At 38.6% G+C, this 18,650-nt stretch overlaps 1 protein-coding gene across 1 annotated transcript; it reads right to left on the bottom strand.

Annotated features, from left to right (window-relative positions):
• Positions 1-1,798: 1,798 nt before the first annotated feature.
• On the bottom strand, positions 1,799-18,459 carry supt16h (SPT16 homolog, facilitates chromatin remodeling subunit). The gene is made up of 24 exons (XM_042512440.1): positions 17,884-18,459; positions 16,754-16,846; positions 15,244-15,414; positions 14,872-15,024; positions 14,628-14,774; positions 13,147-13,298; positions 12,046-12,218; positions 11,187-11,277; positions 11,021-11,094; positions 10,720-10,832; positions 10,526-10,591; positions 9,281-9,379; positions 8,751-8,866; positions 7,243-7,396; positions 7,019-7,146; positions 6,227-6,489; positions 6,025-6,143; positions 5,154-5,392; positions 4,371-4,446; positions 3,919-4,088; positions 3,695-3,824; positions 3,335-3,461; positions 3,051-3,125; positions 1,799-2,583 (listed from the first exon to the last, which is right to left on the bottom strand). Exons 1-24 carry the CDS (start codon positions 17,947-17,949, stop codon positions 2,477-2,479), a joined length of 3,102 nt encoding a protein of 1,033 aa, XP_042368374.1. The 5' UTR covers positions 17,950-18,459; the 3' UTR covers positions 1,799-2,476.
• Positions 18,460-18,650: the final 191 nt, after the last annotated feature.

Raw genomic sequence — 18,650 nt, 5'->3', positions numbered from 1 at the left:
CGTCAGTAATCTTTTTTCCTGTTTTGAGTACTTTAATTTTATAGACTTGACATGTTTATTTTGATAATACTAATGTGCTTTAACTCAAGATTTTGAAAGTAGGACTTAAAGTGTAATAGCATTTTTTGTCTACAAATCCAAAACTCACAAGCTGTACTGTATAATACATAATTACACGCTTGATTTAAATACAGAAGTAACTCATCTAAAATATTCTATTTGTTAGTATTTGCTACTATACTCAAGACTACATCAAAGATCCAATGATTTAAATTAAGACGAAAGAAATACATCTGCAGGTGGCTACAAACATTGCAGTTTAAATGTTCAAATTAAAGCATAAAGGACAGAGAAAATGACATTTTGTTACATTTAAACTTTATGAGAAACAGTATATTAAATCTTACTTACCTGTAGCTTCTTAAAGTTGTTCTGTTCGTCTGTCTGACCTAACACACTAAGTTGTGCACAAGCAGGATGCGACTTCAGAAAAGTTATCTTTGTTGTAAACGGGAGGAAACTTTCTCACCAGACAAGTTTCTGGTCCCCAACACATTTCTTTCTTTGAACTAAGTGACATGACATGATTCTCCAAAGCAGAACAGGTTTTGTTCTTAAGGCACATCCACCCTCGGGGGGGATTATTGAGCCACAAGTCATTTTTAACACTTAACACTTCCTTGGTAGAGATGAGTGTTAATTGAAACATCTCAAAAATAAAAGCAACTTTCACATAGCTATTTGGCGTCAAAAGGTCAAACTCAAAACAATTAAGTTAAAATTAGTTAATCCCTTTTAGCTTCCCAACTAAGTCTTTGTGTTAAACACAAATACTAATGCAAATCTTTATTCCTTGAAGATTATCTCTTACTCCCCCTCTCGTAGTCACGTATTGTTAATAACATACTCTCCATTGTGTCCCAACATAGAAAATAATGGACTTGGAGGGGTCACTTGAGCATATTATTACCTGCTTAAAAAACATTTAAATGCAGCTTAATCGTGCCATTTGTTACACAGTTACATTATCTGTGTGTCCGCCAGCTGACATGAAACTGCAATGCAGAACTACTATTTCATACAGTATTTTTTCCACCAGACAACTATGACAAGATTGAAGTTTCTGCAGTAAAAATGCTGCTCTGAACATATCTTAAAAGCATAGAAACTCTGGTATGTAAAACAACAGCTGTACATAGCGAACTCCTTAAAGGTCCAGTGTGTAGGATTTAGTGACTTCTAGTGGTGAGGCTGCAGAAGTGGGTGATATTTTTTGTTGCAAATTACATGTTTAAATTTCACCAGTGCTTATAATTACACATATTTAAGGGCTTGAGTGACAGGCTGTTTGCTGATAGAGGCCTCGGCTCCCAGTCAGCACCACCCTGTCGCCCAAATATGGTCACTTCTGGTTCCTAACAAAAAAAAAAAAAAAAAAAAAAAAAAAAAAACAGCTAAAATGCCAAACTTGAGGATTACAACCAGCAGCCCAGAAAGCACGAAACAGTGGCTGTGTCCATTATTTATACGAGCTATGGAGACGGTGTGATTGTTCGCAAACACGCAGAGAAGCAGCAGAAAGGAAGAAAATTGAACATTCAAAACAACAGTTCCTTTTAATTTTATTACAAAAACAAAAACAGGATTTTCAGAATTAACAGTACAACAACAAATCTACTGAGAATAAACAAAAAAGGGGAACAGAGGAGCACAAGTGCGAGGGAGACGGCGTGTGTGTGTGTGCATACGTTTACAAACCCCACTTTAAAAAAAAAAAAAAAGAAAAGAAAAAATAATCAGAAAATGTATCAGCCCCCTTCAAAAAAAATGTTCCATCTTATTACTACAATTTAACAAACACTGAAGAAAACATGAGGGAAATGCAGAGGCGGAGGAGTCGGAGAGTTTCTCAGTTTTTATATAAAAACACTTGGCAGAGGATACGTCAAGCCTTTTCTTTTATTATTCATTAGTTAAGAAACTCATCTTTTTGAACAGAAAATAAACAATGCTAGCAATAAAAACCCATTTAAACACACATGCACACACACAGACAAACAAATATGAAACCCTGATGGATGGATAGAGATGGGAGGTGGGGACAGAGAGGAGAATGAGGAAAGGAAGGAATGAAGAGGGGGAAGAGGAAAAAGAGCTAATGAACGAAGTTTGTGTATGTGTGTGTGTAAGTGTGTGTGTAAGTGTGTGTGTGTAAGTGTGTTTGTGTGTGTGTGTGACTGTCCTGCTGGTTCTTTCTTACCATTTCAACATGACACTTCACTGATCGACACGAAGATAAGGGGCGTCTACGTCTATATACACATCGTGTGTCTGAGCGTGCGCGTGTGTGAGTGTGTGTGTGTGTGTAAGTATATGAGTCCAAAGAGCCTGTTGGGGTAGAAGGGAGGGTCAGCTAGGTTTGGCAGTATGTGTGTGTGTGAGAGAGAGAGTGTGTGTGTGTGAGTGTGAAAGACATTTAGGACCGTCGCTTCTTCTTGCTGGGCAAGCTGCTGTGAGAGGGTGGCCGCACCTTCCTCTTCTTGTTGGAGGTGTCCTCGTCCTCGTAGTGGCTCTCTCTGTCAGCTATAGGACAATACGTGAGACAATTAATATTTTTAACAACGATCGTTATGTTATGTTTACATGTTTGAAATAAAATATTCATTCATTCATTCTTGTGTCTTTACTGAAGTTCTGCTTTTTGTTTAAAAAAAAAAAAAAAAGATGGGACAGTGTCTTGATTGTGTTAAAACTGTTTCGTTCTGATGTAAATGAAAAAAAAATACACTTAAATTAACTTAACAAAACGTCAGCTCCACAAACATCTGTTTCGTTCAGCTCTTTCATTATTAAACATGTATTTTACACACTTTAATAACATTTTTTCCTGTTATTTTTCCTATTCTATATCAATTTTTTTTTAACTTTTGGTGTTTTTTGCTTTTGTCTATATTTTTTCTTGATGAATATATCATCCATCAATACATCGAAGCAAATTTTTAGGTTAAAAAAAAAAAATCAATGGCAACAAACCAGATTTTCATACAGACCTTTCCTGGCCTCTTCCTCCAGCTCGTCCCAGTCTTTGCCGCTCTCCTCCTCGCTGCCCACTGACGCGCTGTAATCTGCAAACGCACATGGCAGACAGTAATGAGCGCGAGTAAGTATGAGAGATTTTAGATTCACATCTGTACACTGAGCCATGAAACCAGTCAGAACAACACAAAAAAAAAAGGACAACAAAAGCTCCCACTAATTATTTGACCCTGTTTAGTGATCTTAACAGGTGTCACATGATAAAAAAACAACCAAAACACTTGGTCGAAAATTGTACCAGAGTCCTCCGTCTCCGAGCTGTAGTCCTCGTCGCTGTCTTCCTCCTCCTCCTCCTCTTCATCTGCAGACGGGTTGAACGTTTCATCCTCTATTTCTGACTCTGAATCTTCCTCGGCGCCGCTTCCCTGCGATCGAAACAGGACAGTCAGAACGACACTATCAAACAGGGAAAATACATGAAGTACAAATTAGTTTTTTTTTGATTGAAAAGAAATGAATGGATGTAGCAAGAAAAAACAAAAAACTGGTACGCACCGTTATTTTCTGCAAAAGAAGTCGATAATTACCCCTAAATTTGCCCCGTTTATTTCCACGGCACAGACCTGTTGAGTTTTTTGGTCCAGTGTGCAGAACGTACCTCGCTCTCCGGGTCCAAGAAAGACCAGCCTCCCTGCTCGAAGAAACCCTCGGGATCATCGACGATGGTCTTCATGATCTTGGTCCAGTTCAGAGACTGGACTCCCTCTGTGTACTTGATGTCACACGAGCTGTGAAAGACACGGAAAGCAGAGCAGCATGTGAGACGATCTGAAATAACATCATCTGTTTACGGTCTTTGATAATAATAAAACAAAAACCTACTTGAGCCACTCTTTGATGGGGTCGAGCGAGTTGACGGGCACGGCGTTGATCATGGTGACCTTCTTGTTGTAGTCCTTGTAGACGATGACCATGTCGAAGTTCTTCAAGTGGAACTGCACACGCTCGAAGTGGACTAACTCCACTTTGTCCAGAGTCACCACGAACGGCGGCTGGACGCAGAAAGCAAAGATTTTAAAATCACTGAAGACAAAAGAAACTAGAAAAATATTGAAAATGCAGAGAAAAATGTCAAAAAAAGCCAGAAAAATGTCATGTTTTATAACCTGAGAGATATTTTTTTGAAACATTTTGTTGATAAAAGATAAAAACCTGCCTACAGATGTCCTTTATCTAAATACCAAGTTTTTACTGCACATTAACTAAACAATTTTCCTGAATTTTTTTGAAAGTTAAAATCATGAGCATCAATGCCGGTCAGTGTGCCCACTCACCCATTCAGTGACGTTGACGAGGGAACTGGACGTGGGTTGTAACAGGCAGGTACTCCTGTAGGGGGCGCCCTGGAACCTGTAGGGAACCAAAATATTTAGTCCACCTGCTCACAAAGCTTTCAACCTTTCAAATGTGTTTCATTCATGATTTGCTCTAACCGGAGCTCCCAAACATTTTCATGGACAAAATTTAAAAGACCTTTACATGATTTTTCAAGTGCCCATAATTTTTTTTTTAAAACTGCAATTTGAGCTAGCTGACATACATGGAGGGAGAGACCGAGCATGGCGTTGAATGACACTTTCAATAACTCCATGACTTTTCCAGGCCTGGAAAATGTGATTGGAAAATTCATTCATACCCAAGACTTGAAAAAAATCAAATGAGGGAGACCCTCATTTTCAATGTTGCCGAGCATGAACGAAGACATTAAAAACAATCAACAAGCAAACAAATAACAATAGAAATAAAATCATACAAAACAAACTAAGAATGTAAATGGCTAAAAATATGAATACAGGATAACATAAGTGTTATGTTGTAGAGGCATAAATGGTGTGGATGTATCAATAAAAACATTTACACTTGTATTTATCGTCTGAATTTGGTGATAAGAGTTACAAACTCTGAAAGCCAAAACTTTATAAAATCAAACGTAAACTGACCAAATCAAGATGTTCACATAAATCCACGTTTATCTACAAATCAGCTGCTGCAACAACAGACCGATTTCGATAGCGCCGCATTTTACATTCACGTCACTAAAAGTGTGTTCGACTCACCCGAGGTCTCTGAACGGCACCTCGAACTCCAGCTCCTCTTTAGTCAGCGTCTCCACCTTCTCCTTGAAGTTCTTGAAGGCCGACTTGAGCTTGTGCCTCATCTCCCGCTCCATCTGCTCGGCGTACAGGTCGTCTCGGTCGTGCATGTGTTGATGTTTGCCCAAATCTGTGGTGATCTCCCCGACCTCTGTGTAGAACTGGACGTCCGTGTGGCGCCTTTTGCCGAACATGATGGCGTTCTGGAGGGGAGGAGGGTAAAATGAAACATTACACAATCCTGAAGCTGAACTAAACACAATTTATCTTAAGACCATTTTGGAAGGACATACGAGGCATTTTAACCCTACAGAAACCACGCACCGGACACATTTCATAAGAAAACAAATGCAAAGTGAAATTTAATGTCATCAAATGTAAAATGAAGCAGTATAAATAAATATAAACAAATTAAAAGTAGTGTAAATAAATAAACAAATGTAAAATGAACCTGTGTAGGTAAGTGTAACAAAATTAAAAGTAGTGTTAAATAATGAAAATTACATCAATAATATAATAAATGAATGTAAACAAATGTTAAATGTAGCAGCGTAAATGAATGTAAAATGTTAAATGTAGCAGTGTGTAAATGTAAACAAATACAAAATGAAGGAGTGTAAATAAATGCAGAGAAATGCAAAAATGCAGCGGTAGTAAATGTAAAAAAAAAAAAGCAAAATGAAGGAGTGTAAATAAATGTAAATAAATGCAAAAACACAGTGCTAATAAATGTAAAAAAAAATGCAAAATGAGGCAGTGTAAATAAACGTTAATAAACACAATGTGAAGCAGCGTAAATACACATATTCACACAGTGTTGAATCAATAAAGCTACCTTGAGGTGGAAGTGTAGTACGATGATCATCTCCCCGTCACACGGCTGGAAGATGGCGTGTTTGATGTTGTTGTAAAGAATGTCCACTTTATCGCCGCGGACCGACGTGAAGCGGAAACCTGCGAAGAGGAGGAGAGCGATTTTAGGCTTTTCCAAGTTCTCGCCTCCACCAGACTCCTGTCCATCTTTAGCGCTCTCTCACCGTTAGTATGCGCCTCCAGCGAGCCCTGCATCCTCTTCTGTGCGATGTTGGGTCTGATGTAGAGGTCTTTGAGCTTGGGGTTGCTGCGGTTGAGGTTGATGATCAGCGAGTCTTGCTTGATGATGCCCTCCTTCTCCTTCTCTTCGGCCTCTCGTGTCTTGTAGCGCTTCTGCACCTCCTTGATGATGCGGAAGGCGTTCTGCAGGTTGGTGGAGGGAACCGATGTGTCGCCGGGAGCTTTGAGGTTTGACGCTCGGTACGTGCTGAGCGGGAAAAGAGAGGAGAGTTCAATGATGGAATTTTTTTTTTTTTTAAAAAGGAATAAAACATGCTTTAAGTTAATTTAAGTAGAGGTGGAAGAAATATTTTTGGTGATTTTAAAGCATGCAGCATTTCATTAATTTTTCTTTTTTTTTTTTTTTTAATAAATTTTTGAGATTTGACAACACAATGTCAGAGAAAAAGATTCATTAAAACCTTTTTTCAATGTTTAAGACTAATTTAACACATTTCATTAGCAATGTAGCAATTTAGGCTTTTTTAGATTAATTATTTTTAATTACTTTTACTTAAGACCCTTCTGATTATTTAATTCGCTTCTGCACTATCATGAGTCAAATGCCATTCAAACAATATACTGACTTAATCTTCACTGACTAAAATTTCAATTAAAAAAAAAAAACGAGGAGAAATCATTTAGTTTTCCTCCGTCTGTCTGGCTTGAAAATACATGAACCCTGAACTGGAATTTCATGAAATAATCTCATCATTTTGCAAATAGTTGGGACTCACATTTCTTTAACAAACGTGGCGTCGGGGTTGGGGAAGATGTTTCCCTCCTGTCGCCCCAGAGAGCTGCCGGGGACGTAGAAGTTGATCCTCAGGTATGTGTAGTCTCCTTCTACGGACATACTGATGTTCTGGACAGGAGAGACGAGTCATCCGTTAACGTGAAAGTCCGTCGGGATATTAGAGACAAAAAGCCGGCGGATGTTGAAAGATAACCTTCAGCATACCTTGATGGTGGCGATGTGGAACGGCGTGGCGATACCAAAAACAGGCATGATGACGGTCTCGTATTTCTTGTCGATGAAGATCTTCATTTCTCTGATGTCCTTTTCTCTGGGCATCTGAGAGACGTTCTTATAGGACACGTTGGATTTTCTGGCCCTGGAGAGGAAAAGAGAGGAACTTAATTAGCGGACAGAAAGTTAATTACAAGCGTGAATCCAAGGCTCTGCATTGCCTACTGCTACTAAAACAGAATTTTACAGAAATACTAAAAAAGGCAAATAAAGCAGGTAGTGCTGGACGATATGGCTTTGATATAGTATCCGAATATTTTTAGACTATGCACAATATACAGCTTGATATTTTGAAATCTCCCCTAAACTACTGTAAACTATTAAAATACAAATCTGCAATGAATGACTCCACAATATTTAACATAAAGTCCTTTTTATTGCTTTAATTGAGAAACGTCAAAAATTACGAACTCTACGTTTAAAGCCTGTGCACAAACCACAGTTGAGATTTTTGTTCATCTGTGTATTTTTTGTTTGCAGTGTCAGCCTAAACAATTAAAAATGTTTATCTGTAAAGGGAGTTTGGCACGCTGCTGACCAGAGTTTCCAGATCTATAAACAGTTTTATTCATTGATGTTATTTCAATCACAATAGTTTTGAATCCACCTCAGATATGTGGGATGTTCTACTGTTTGACGAATGTTGTCATATTCTGACAATAAATAAAAGTTTAAACCTTTAACTAATAAACTTAATGGTTTCTTCAACTCTTACCCAGGGAGAGAAATCAGCCTTTAACCCTTTGAAACCTGGAGCAACATCAGTTTAAGTATTTAAAACTTTGAGCGAACTGGTGCGATTTCTCTCAAAAACATGAAAAAAAGGCAACTTGGTAAGAAATATTTACAAATTGCACAAATTATTTTAAAAAGCTAGGGAGGAACTGTTTAAAATGATGTTACTGGATTATAATACATTTCAAAGCATGTTTTTAGATTATTTCCATGTTTATTTTTCGTTAATTTTTTTTATTACTAATTTTCTGGTCATTTTCTTGTACACTTCACCATTTCTTGTTAATTTTTGGGTCCCTTTTTCATTTATTGCTCATTGCCAATTTGCTTCAACGTGTTAAGAAATACTGATTTGACATTTATTGGGATAATTATCAATATCAAATGATATAAATCTGAAAATCACTAGTAAAATGTCACAAGAATTAGGAGAGATTTTTTTCAAATTTAAATCGTGCTTCTATGAAGCGTACATGTAATAAATGAAGTGAATCTAAGTCACAAATGCTATAATGCAAATTTAATATCTAGTTCCTGTTTTCATGTAGTTCTAACAGCTGCCGAGAGGAAGCAGCACACGTGTGAAAGGATCGATGTCATTTCTGTAATTTTTGCTTCTCACAGTAGGATCGTGGTGTTTTATTATAGGGATCCGGGTTGTGAGCACTTGCAGAAATGTCTGACTTGTAAGCATTTACACTCACTTCTGAATCTGCTGCTCTCCTTTCTGCTCCGTCAGGCGACGCTTGGCTTCTTCGTTCAAATTATTGGCCAACTCCTTCTGGTGAGCCCGCCTCTTCTCCTCCGCCGTCATCTCATTCTGAGTTTGACAAAAACAGACAACTGAGTGATCACACACACAGAAACACTGGTATTTTTTTTCTTACAAAAGAATGGAAAAACAAACAAAAAAAAAAAACACACATGCAGAATACGGACATGTTTCACAAGGCTCTGGATGGTCGGGGAAAAATTAAAAAAAAAACACAAAAAAAGAAACTCATTCAAATAAAAAAAAAAAAAAGGGCGATAACTTTTTCCCTGTCAGTATGTGAAGTCATAAAACTAAACCAGTTCAGCTGATGAGATTTTAGAAAAGACACTGAATACTTACCTTTCCAAGTAGCTGGTAGAGTACAAAGACATTCACACTTAGTTATTAACACTCCCTCAAGGTGCCAAATAAACACTGATCACCAGTTTCAGATGTAACCACGCAAACATCCGCACTTACTCTGGTTCTGTCGGCGAGCAGGGCGGCACTGCGAGCTCCCTTCCCCAGCAGCTCCTCGGCATCGTCTCCTTCCTCCTCCTCGTCGTCCTCATCGTCATTCTGAGAAGCACGGCATCAAGAAAAATGTTTCAGTAAATTAAAAAAAAAAAAAAGAACAATTTTTTTTTGTTGGGCCTGTATCCAGTGAAACATAACTGTAGTAAAAATAATAAATAAAAAAAAAAGAACGAGCATTTATAGACCATTTTATGCCAAAAAAAAATATGTATTTTTATGGAAAACCCTCAGCAGACCAAATCACAAACTGCTGCTGAGGAAAAAAAGAACTCATGGAGAGCTCCACATTTGAATTTAAAGGGCACACAGAATGATTTAAAAAAAACAAGCAGATTTAAAAGATCGTCAGTCCGTCGATCTCCAGCTACTGCTGCATACACACTCATCTTGCACGAAACATGCAAAGTGCATGATATGTAGATTTACACCTGTTGTGGAGATTCACAGGCACGCTTTCCGCCTGGAAACGCTTTCATGTGGACGTTAGCGCCACGAGCTGATTGGCGCTTGTTAGTCACGGAGAGTTGTTTAACGGTTTGGTGTGCGAATAGGGACACATTTAACGGCAGCAGCCAGGTGTGTTGATCACCAGGACAATTAATGCTTTGGTGCTTCTAATTTTTAAATATAGCCAAGGAAGAACTAATGGAAATGCTCCTAATGCACGAGTTTTATTTTTTTTGCCTTGAAACTAGACTGTTTCTTTGCAAACTGTGTTCTACTCATGCTCGTCCGTTGCACCTGTTTTTAAGTATCGTGCAAAGTATTATTTTGTTCTGAACTACTGTGTACTATTTATTTTTTCCTGCTATATCGAACTTGCACCAAACTGACTCCTAAACAAGAGTGTGAACCAAACTGTGACTTTTCTGTACCCCTATTGTTGAATCTGTTGAAGCTTTGAAAATGTGCCTTATTCTTAGTGGAAACTGAACTGAAGAACTGATCTTTAATATTACAAGACAACAAAATAAACATGCAAAATTAAAAAGTCCTATAAAATGCGACCCATCAAATACAATTTCCATTGAGGTGAATAAAATTCTTATCTTATTCAAACACTCGAGTACGTTTTGCACCGTCAACCTGCTCGTTTACCTTGAAAATGTCAACAACAATACGCCTTCAGCTTCACCTTGTTTGTATTATTCCCAAAATTACTCACACAAGTTGGTGAAAAACACGTACCTTCAAGAAGATTCCCACATTTTTAATCTTTTTCTTGACTGGTGTGAGTATCGTGGCCACCTCTTCCTGTTACAAACATTTCAAGGTTGTAAAATAAAAGTGTTTTACTGTTGCACTTCATACGGTTTATATTTTGAGGTCACAATATTTCTACAGTATGAATCATAAAGAGTGACAGTCAAAGCAGATCTTACCTCGTTGATCTGTATTGTGTCGCCGATAAACAAGGCGTACTTTTTCTGCTCGTCCTTCTTGCCGTCTTTGTTCACGAGGTCCGCAAAACCCAAACTGATACTTAACACCATGCCTGCAGGAGACGCACACGAGCTGTGGTTAGCTATTGTGAGATTTTCTACAATATATATGTTTATGAGCTTTGACTCTTATAAAAAAAAAAAAGCACTTTGTTTTGGCTGTTTTCTGGAGCGTTGAGCTCTCAATAAAAAGTCAGATGTAACATTTGATGTGGGGAAAAATAACTTGCTGAATATTCACCTTTTTTCAGTTTGTACTGGTTTTTAGCGTTCAGAACCAAGGAGCCTTCTCTGAACTCAATTCCCATCGCAAAGCTACAAAGAACGACAAATAAAGGTATGAGACATGTTTAAATCTGATGGAGCAAATGGAAAAAAAATTAAAAAGATAGCATGTGCGCATTTACCCGAGGTTTTTGGTCAGCTTCGCTACGAGGTCTGACTTTTCTTTCTTGACGTACTCCAGAACGGCGTTGTAGGCGTCGCAGATTTTTACACCTGCGGAGGAGAGAGAAAACTTTTAAAACAGAAACACGCATAAAAAACTCCAAAAAAAACTAGGGATGGAACGGTTAATGAACAAGAACATTTTTCATTGGTTTCAAGACATCGACAGCATAAAACATTAAAATTTCTCCACCTTTAAATGCTCAGTGCATTGAAATTTCTAGATCTTTTGGTCATGTATTACTGACCCCATTGTATATCGCTTTCATCAGAGTATTGTTATTTATTGTACTACCTCCGGTGAAGTATTTCTATAAGCACATTTGGGTTTTCTAACCTGTTTTTCTGTGTTCTTTTTGACCTGTTTACTGTTGCTGTTTTTAATGGTGCGAATAAATATATGAAATGAAGCGTTAAAGCTCAGTGAGTCTACGGGACGTCAGACTACAAAGAAGGACCTCTTATATTCATGTCATTTTGCTTTTCTTTTTTTTTTTTACCCCTTTAATTTACAGACATCCCTCTGCCCAACAACCCCCCCTTTTCTTTATTTAACCATGGTTACACTGCTGCTTATGACAACTCGCCACAGTGATAACTGACATTCTCAAGCAAAAGAAAGCCAAAGATTTGCTGTTTTAATGCTTAAAATGTGAGGAGGATAAGAATAAGAATTTTGAATACACATCCTTGGGCTTTCGGATGTTAAAACCAGCTTTTTTTTTTTTTTTTTTTTTTACAACAGAGGTGCCAACGTCACTCTTCGTGGCTTTAACATGTACCCACGTCTGCATACTCCCAGCATGCTTCTGGACCCACCGTGTTTGAGCTGTTTGAGCAGCTCCTCTTCCACCTGCAGCAGGAAGTTGTAGTTGTCCTGCATCTCCTGAGGGGGGTCCACCATGAGCGTGCGCACCAGGTTGGAGCAGTACGACTTGTAGCGAATCCCCATGGCACACGTGATGGCACCGAAGTGCATGTGGTTCTTATCGCTGGAAAGGAAAGAGCAGTCTGTGTTAAATAATCAAAGTAAAAACGTGTGATTGACTGTCTAAAATTGCCTTTTCTCTCTCCATTTAAACAGCATTTAAAGCATTTAAACCTCTGAAACCGAAGTGAATCGGTTTGATTTCTTTCAAAAACATCAGGGGGGAAAAAAAAAAATCAGCATGAAATGTCCTGCAAATTGCTAAAAAAAAAAAGAAAAGAAAAAAGTGAAAGGTATCAAGAAAGCTATGATTCTAATCATTATAATTATATATTTAAAATTTTTTTCCCATTTTTTTTCCTTCCTTTTTTGTGCTATTTTCAGGCAATTTTCCTGCACATTTTTACTAATTTCAAGATAATTTGGGCCTTTTCCATGTTTCTTGAAAAATCAAACCAATTTGCTTATTATAAAGGGTTAAAAGACAGGTATGACTGTAATATCAACCTTCTGAAAAAAACAACAACTTTTAACTTTTTATTTGATTAACCGATTACTCCATCTACCAAAAAATACTGCAGCTATTTTAATATTGAAACATTTAGTTAAAGTAATTTCTTGATCACAAATATTCCCATATTACATATTCTCAACCGTGAAATACTTATGCTTTAGTTTTTAAACTGAAAAGATTTGGCTTTTATACTGCTGCTCAGACAAAACAAGTTTCCAGATATCTCTCTGGTTTAACATTTAATACACCAAATAAACCAAAGAATTAATTAAAAAAAAAAAAATTAAAAAAAAAGACAAAACTGCAACTCTATAAAATTCACATTTTTGAATATAAGTTATAAGTTTTAACTAAATGAGTTAAGAGGAAAAAAAATCCCAAACAGCTGCTGGACAAAAAACAAAAGCCGTGTTTCTCTAAAGCGAGGCTTGCTGTTAAACACGTGAGTCCGAGTCTCTGCTCAGATGAGGCGAGCTACCTGACCACGCTGAACTTGAGGCTGTAGTTGCCGCCGCTCTGGATGATCGGAGGGTAACACATCTCCACTGTGGAAGGATCTGCACCGCCCAGGTACTTCTTCTCCTCGATGGCCTTCTCCACCGACTCCGCCAGCTTACTGTGACGCACTTTCTGTTGGCGAGGAAGAACAAGACGGGAATCAAGTTTCTTGATGTTTACTTTACATCGACACTGGACAGAATAAACTGCAAAATACGTCTTTATTTACAGATAACGATTATGGACATTTGGGTTTTTTTTTTAAACTGTATTAACATCATGTATATAGGTTATTGGGCTTTACAACCTATTGCCTTTTGCAACATTTAAATTCAAATATGGAGTGTTTATTTGGAAATTCAGGATATTTACCACAACCTTTGGTTTTATTCTTTGGCGGTCATTCCTGTTTATTCTCACCCATTGCTTCTTTTTTTTTATAATAAAGTGGAGATACAACATATATCACACAAATGGCAACAACCATGATAAGACTTATGGGTTGCAGTGACCCCAAAATTACCAATACACTACACACGACATAAGTATGAATAAATAATTGGATGAAAATGACAAAAATAAATAAATAAATAATAGCACACAAATAGGGAAAAAAAGAAAAAACAAACAAACAAGGAGGCTCAGTTGTCACTACCAGACAGGGAGGTCACCCAAAAAAAAAATCCCCTTAAGGCTCCAAAGGGAAGCTTTAAGGGAAAAATCTTTCCACCAATGACTTTTTAACAGCTCTGTTATTCAGTCATGGACTGAGTTTGGTGCCGGTGTGAAAATGTGAAAATAAATTTACGCCAGACACCAGACCAGACTACCAAAGTGTCGACTCAGCAGTCACTCCCAAATGGCACATCATGAAACTCGGCTGTTACAACTGACGGCTCGACGTCTGAACAACGCCGCCTGCCATTCTGCACATTTTACACAACAGTGAGCTGAAATATTGGCAAAACATTACATAACATACATCATTTTTGTGACAAACTAACCGGGAACGGCTGCTTGTATATTAATTAATGGTAATGGTGCAAATATTGTGTGACAGAGGCTTTGCAGCGATGTTGCCAACGGTTTGTTGACATTTCTGCAGTTTCTTTTCACCGAGTGGGAAATACTGCTGCTGTCAGAAATATCTGACACTGAATTGCAATTAATATTAGTTTGTTCCAACCTGGTTTATTGTAATTGAGCACGAGAGCAATCAAACAAAGGATGAAGAAATGACTGTTTTCAACACACGTCAGTGCAACAAAAGCCATGAAGCTTGTGTGTTTTATATCAGTTTTAACAACTGGCAGCACACAGCGGTAGAGCAGACGGAGAGAAAGATCTGAGCCAAATTATGCAACAAAAAACAGCAATAATTCTGGTACAGGCTGCCCGCATTAGTCGAGAAAAATTGGCATTAAAATCATCAGTTTAATATAAATCCTTCCTTCTGCTCACCTCATCTGCATCGACGATCTCCATGACGCGCTCCTTGAAGAACTTTGAGTAAACCTCGCTTGTGATGGCCGCCGCCTTCTTCATCAGGCTCAGCTCTCCGTCTTCCTTCACCGCCATTGTGTACGCAACCACAGCGCTGATGTCGACCTGCGGGCAGGAAGCAATGTCAAAACAGAGAGAGATGAGGACCACAGTGAAGACAGAAGACAGAGGCGACAGAGTGAGATTTTGGATTGCGTCTTACCTTCTGGAGCCCTTCAGCGGTGATGGTGTCGTTCCAGCTCTTCATGTACTCTCCCGGGAATTTGTCCTTGCTGAAGACTCCAACCACCTTGCCCTCTTTGCTGCCTCTGATCGCCTCGATCATCTTGTCAAAGTTGGCCTTGTTGCTTTCATTCTGAGAGAAGCGTGACGTCAAATGGCAACAAGAAAAATCATTTACTCTGAGGCGGGCCGACATAAAAACGAGAGTTAACTAAGAGAAAGCGGCTTCGCCGATGGGGAAGTTCACAGCTTTAAAGCATTCAATCTCGTTTCTCACACTCTGACAACAAAATAGGTAATTGTGCAAAAAGGAGTGCATTCGGCCTTTACCTCTGTGTCTTTACAGGGTTACCTTTTCTCTGGTGAGCAGGGTGATGGGCGGCACGCCGTTCGCATTTTCGTTGCCTTTAGTGACAGCAACCTGTTTGAGGAAATCCACCTTTTTCTTGCTGGCGAGGAAGATGATTTTGGTATCGCAAAACACCATGATGGTGTCCGTCAACTCATAGCCAAACAGCCATGTCTGAGAAAAAAAGGAAAGGAAGAGTTTAGGTGATTTATTTTTTTATTTAATCCGAGAACTGAAACCATGTGAACAGACAGATACAAAGTGAGACAATCATCTTTAAAACCCTGGAAATGTATGTGTAGTCCTGTTTAGCTCGAGTTATAGTCAAAGTCAACACTAATTTATAGTCATACAGTTAAGTTACTGACACAAGGATGCTACACCGACATGCCGTTTTAAGTTGGTGGATGTGCACCGTTTCCACGCCAGGGTACGCCTGCAGTGTGCCGAGTAGGCGGGGTCGGCACACCAGCCTTCCTTCAGCTTTAAGACAACAGGATATAGGACTTTTTGGATAATTTTTTTTAACGCCACTCAGAATTAAATTCAAGAGTAATTTTACAGTAGCCACAATCGATGCTTAAAAACATGAACTGAAATATTTACTTTAGATCAGGAAAAATTTGCCCAAATATTTATTGCAACATAAAATGTGACTTTTGGTGACAAGACGCATACAGTAAATTAATATTATTACTATTTAAGCTAACAGCTATTTTAAACTTTTACGGTGCAAAGTCATAAAAACAATTGATAAAAAATCTACTTTTCATGTTTTAGCATTTTTAAGACTTTTGAAGAATGATTTACGACAATTTAATATCCTTTTTTTAATTAATGTATTCAATGGCTTTTAAGATTTTTTAAGGATCCGCAGCCCTGCTGCAAACTACTTGATGAGTATCGTATCCAGCAGATTCGCTGGATCTGCGGCTAAATTTGAGCAGCGAGAGTGATGAATATGCCACCACGAACACATGTCCAATACAAACACAAACATAAGAAGATTGATAAACCAGCGAACACTTGCATGTCGTTCAATCATAGTGAACACTACTGTCAATGTGGGTAATTATTTTTTAACTAGGAAAGCTAACATGGCTATTATCATTATTTATTATGTCATCTGACAATTTCACGGTTGCTACTGCTGGCTGACAGATTAAACTCCATTTCAACATTTCTGTTTTGAAGTGCATCAGCGCACTGAAATGGAGCACCAGAGGCATAAAAAAGGGACTATGGACTTCATTCAAATATTTCCATTCCAAAAAATAAAACTTAAATGAGAATTATTAAGCAAAATCTAAAGAAAAGTGACAAACGAGTCCTCAAACAGCTTCAACTAAGGGTTAGACGAGATAATAATGTAGCCAGAGTGCATGTAATATAAATATATTGAGCTCAGAACATGATGTTAACACGGGACACAGCAGATCACATCATTCAGCACCTAAATGCATCTGCACCCTGAGCGACCTTATCGTGCTGCTTTAGCTGGGGCCATCCTTACCTGTATGGCTGTGGATTTGGCATACACAATTTCCTCGTCCACTCCAACAGACACCACAATGGCATCGACTTTGCCAAACTCATCTTCTCCTTTCTGGGAAACAAAGAAAAATAAAGAAAAATATAAAACACACATGATTTCTTGTTATGCCTTGAAAAGAGAGAATTACAAACCTACACTACAGGTGCTCCTACCTACAGCACTATTTTTTACTGTGGAAGAGTGCTGCTTTCAGTTGTTGCATGGATTAGTAAGTGAAGTCAGGGAGCTAGCTTTGTTAGCATGACTGAAAAGTTGATTTGTAACACTTCAGCAACATCAGCACCTGATGCTGCATCACCTGACAGCACACAGAGGGGCTGCAAGCTTCACAAAGTTGATTTAAGGTCTCTAAACTGCAGTCATAATGCACATATAGCATTTATTAATGAGCCATTTATTAGAGAGCATGATATGGCTAAATTATTATAAAAATGTTACTATAAGCATGTAGTAACAACTTCTAAAAATGAGCTAAATGTCTTAAAAAGTAGCCAAAATGTTGGGTTAGATGCGATAAAAGTGTTATCTAGCTGCTACACATGTTACTGGGATGCTGGCGTTACTCTGATGCTAATTAGCCAGCTAACGTTAGCATGTAGCTAACGTTATAAACTGACATACAACAAACGTCAAGCACATATACGCGGTAAATTGTGTTTCTGTGTTCACTAAAACTTGGTTTTTAACTTAATTTATTCGTCAAATCATCCACGGTTCACTACGGGTTTAGCTGCTCGGCTAATAGTAAGTTAGCTTGGTGGCAAACTTACTAGCTAGCACGCTAGCTAACGTGGTGAATGGGATGTTTAGTGTGCTAACGTGTTAGCTAGCTTGTTTGTAAATGCATCTTCCAAACACGAAAGAGTTTAGACAAAGCAGGTCAAAGTGGCAGACTGAGGCCTGGTTCTCGGCCCTGGATGCGGGCAGGGAAGCAGCACCGCTCACACCGACAACAGTCAACTCGCTCGGGGAGAAAAACGCGGCTAACTTAGCGCTTGCTATCTCCCAGAAGCCCACTTTCTCCACGTTAAAGTCAACCACAGCGGACGCCTTTACTCCCACACACGCTCCAAATCATCCTATTTTACCTTCCAGTTGCTGTACAATCTCTTGATCCGGCGGTAGTACGCTTCCTTGTCCAGGTTTACCGCCATGGTGAGTCCTCTGTAACAAACTCCAGCTCCCGGCTACGCTTCTCAGCAGGCCGGATGGTGATGATGATGATGATGATTAGTGTCAACTAACAACGCACTTTCTTTCCACGCCTGCTGAGATCCACGAACCACTACGAGATGCTGCTGCTGTTTCCCTTATAATTTCACCACTGAGGCCTTTCACCACTGAGGATTAATGTAAAAACGACGCACGTAAAAACCTAATAAGCGCGGTTAAAATACCCAAAATTATTAAAAATAATTTGGCTTTACGCCACACTCAAACACGCACACACCAATATGTAATAATTAAGTCCTCAGCCCCCCCTCCTTTCCTTCCTCCTGTGCTTCTTTTTTCCTCTCCCTCCCCCTGCGAGTCTTCATATAACCGCTTTTATAATAAACACACGTGATTCAAAATCATGACGGCGCTATAAAAATCCTCATGCTTGATTCCGATTTAAAAAAAATGTTTAACCGAAAAGAAGAAAAATGTCTGTTCGGTGGATTCCTCTTTTTTTCAAGTTACTTTGTAATTGATTTGATGCTTGTGGCGCATTTTAATGTAATTTGTAGCGCTGCACTACGCAACGGCGCCCCCTGTCTTGTGTTGACCACGCTGCTTTTTCCCGCCATGGTGGGTTTTCCCGCCATCGTCATCAAACACTCCTACTGACATTAATCTCGCGATAGGCACTGAA

The sequence above is a fragment of the Plectropomus leopardus genome, chromosome 23, assembly GCF_008729295.1.
Source record: "Plectropomus leopardus isolate mb chromosome 23, YSFRI_Pleo_2.0, whole genome shotgun sequence".
NCBI classification, from domain to species: domain Eukaryota; kingdom Metazoa; phylum Chordata; class Actinopteri; order Perciformes; family Serranidae; genus Plectropomus; species Plectropomus leopardus.
This window is presented reverse-complemented; position numbering and strand designations above follow the sequence as displayed.

Excerpts from the sequence above, each read along its gene's own strand:
- supt16h (XM_042512440.1), bottom strand. The coding sequence starts at position 17,949 with ATGGCGGTAAACCTGGACAAGGAAGCGTACTACCGCCGGATCAAGAGA. Across the intron at positions 15,025-15,243 it reads CCCTGCTCACCAGAGAAAAG|AATGAAAGCAACAAGGCCAA; the intron begins GTAACCCTGTAA and ends CGCTTCTCTCAG. Across the intron at positions 11,278-12,045 it reads GCTCAAACAGCTCAAACACG|GTGTAAAAATCTGCGACGCC; the intron begins GTGGGTCCAGAA and ends TCTCCTCCGCAG.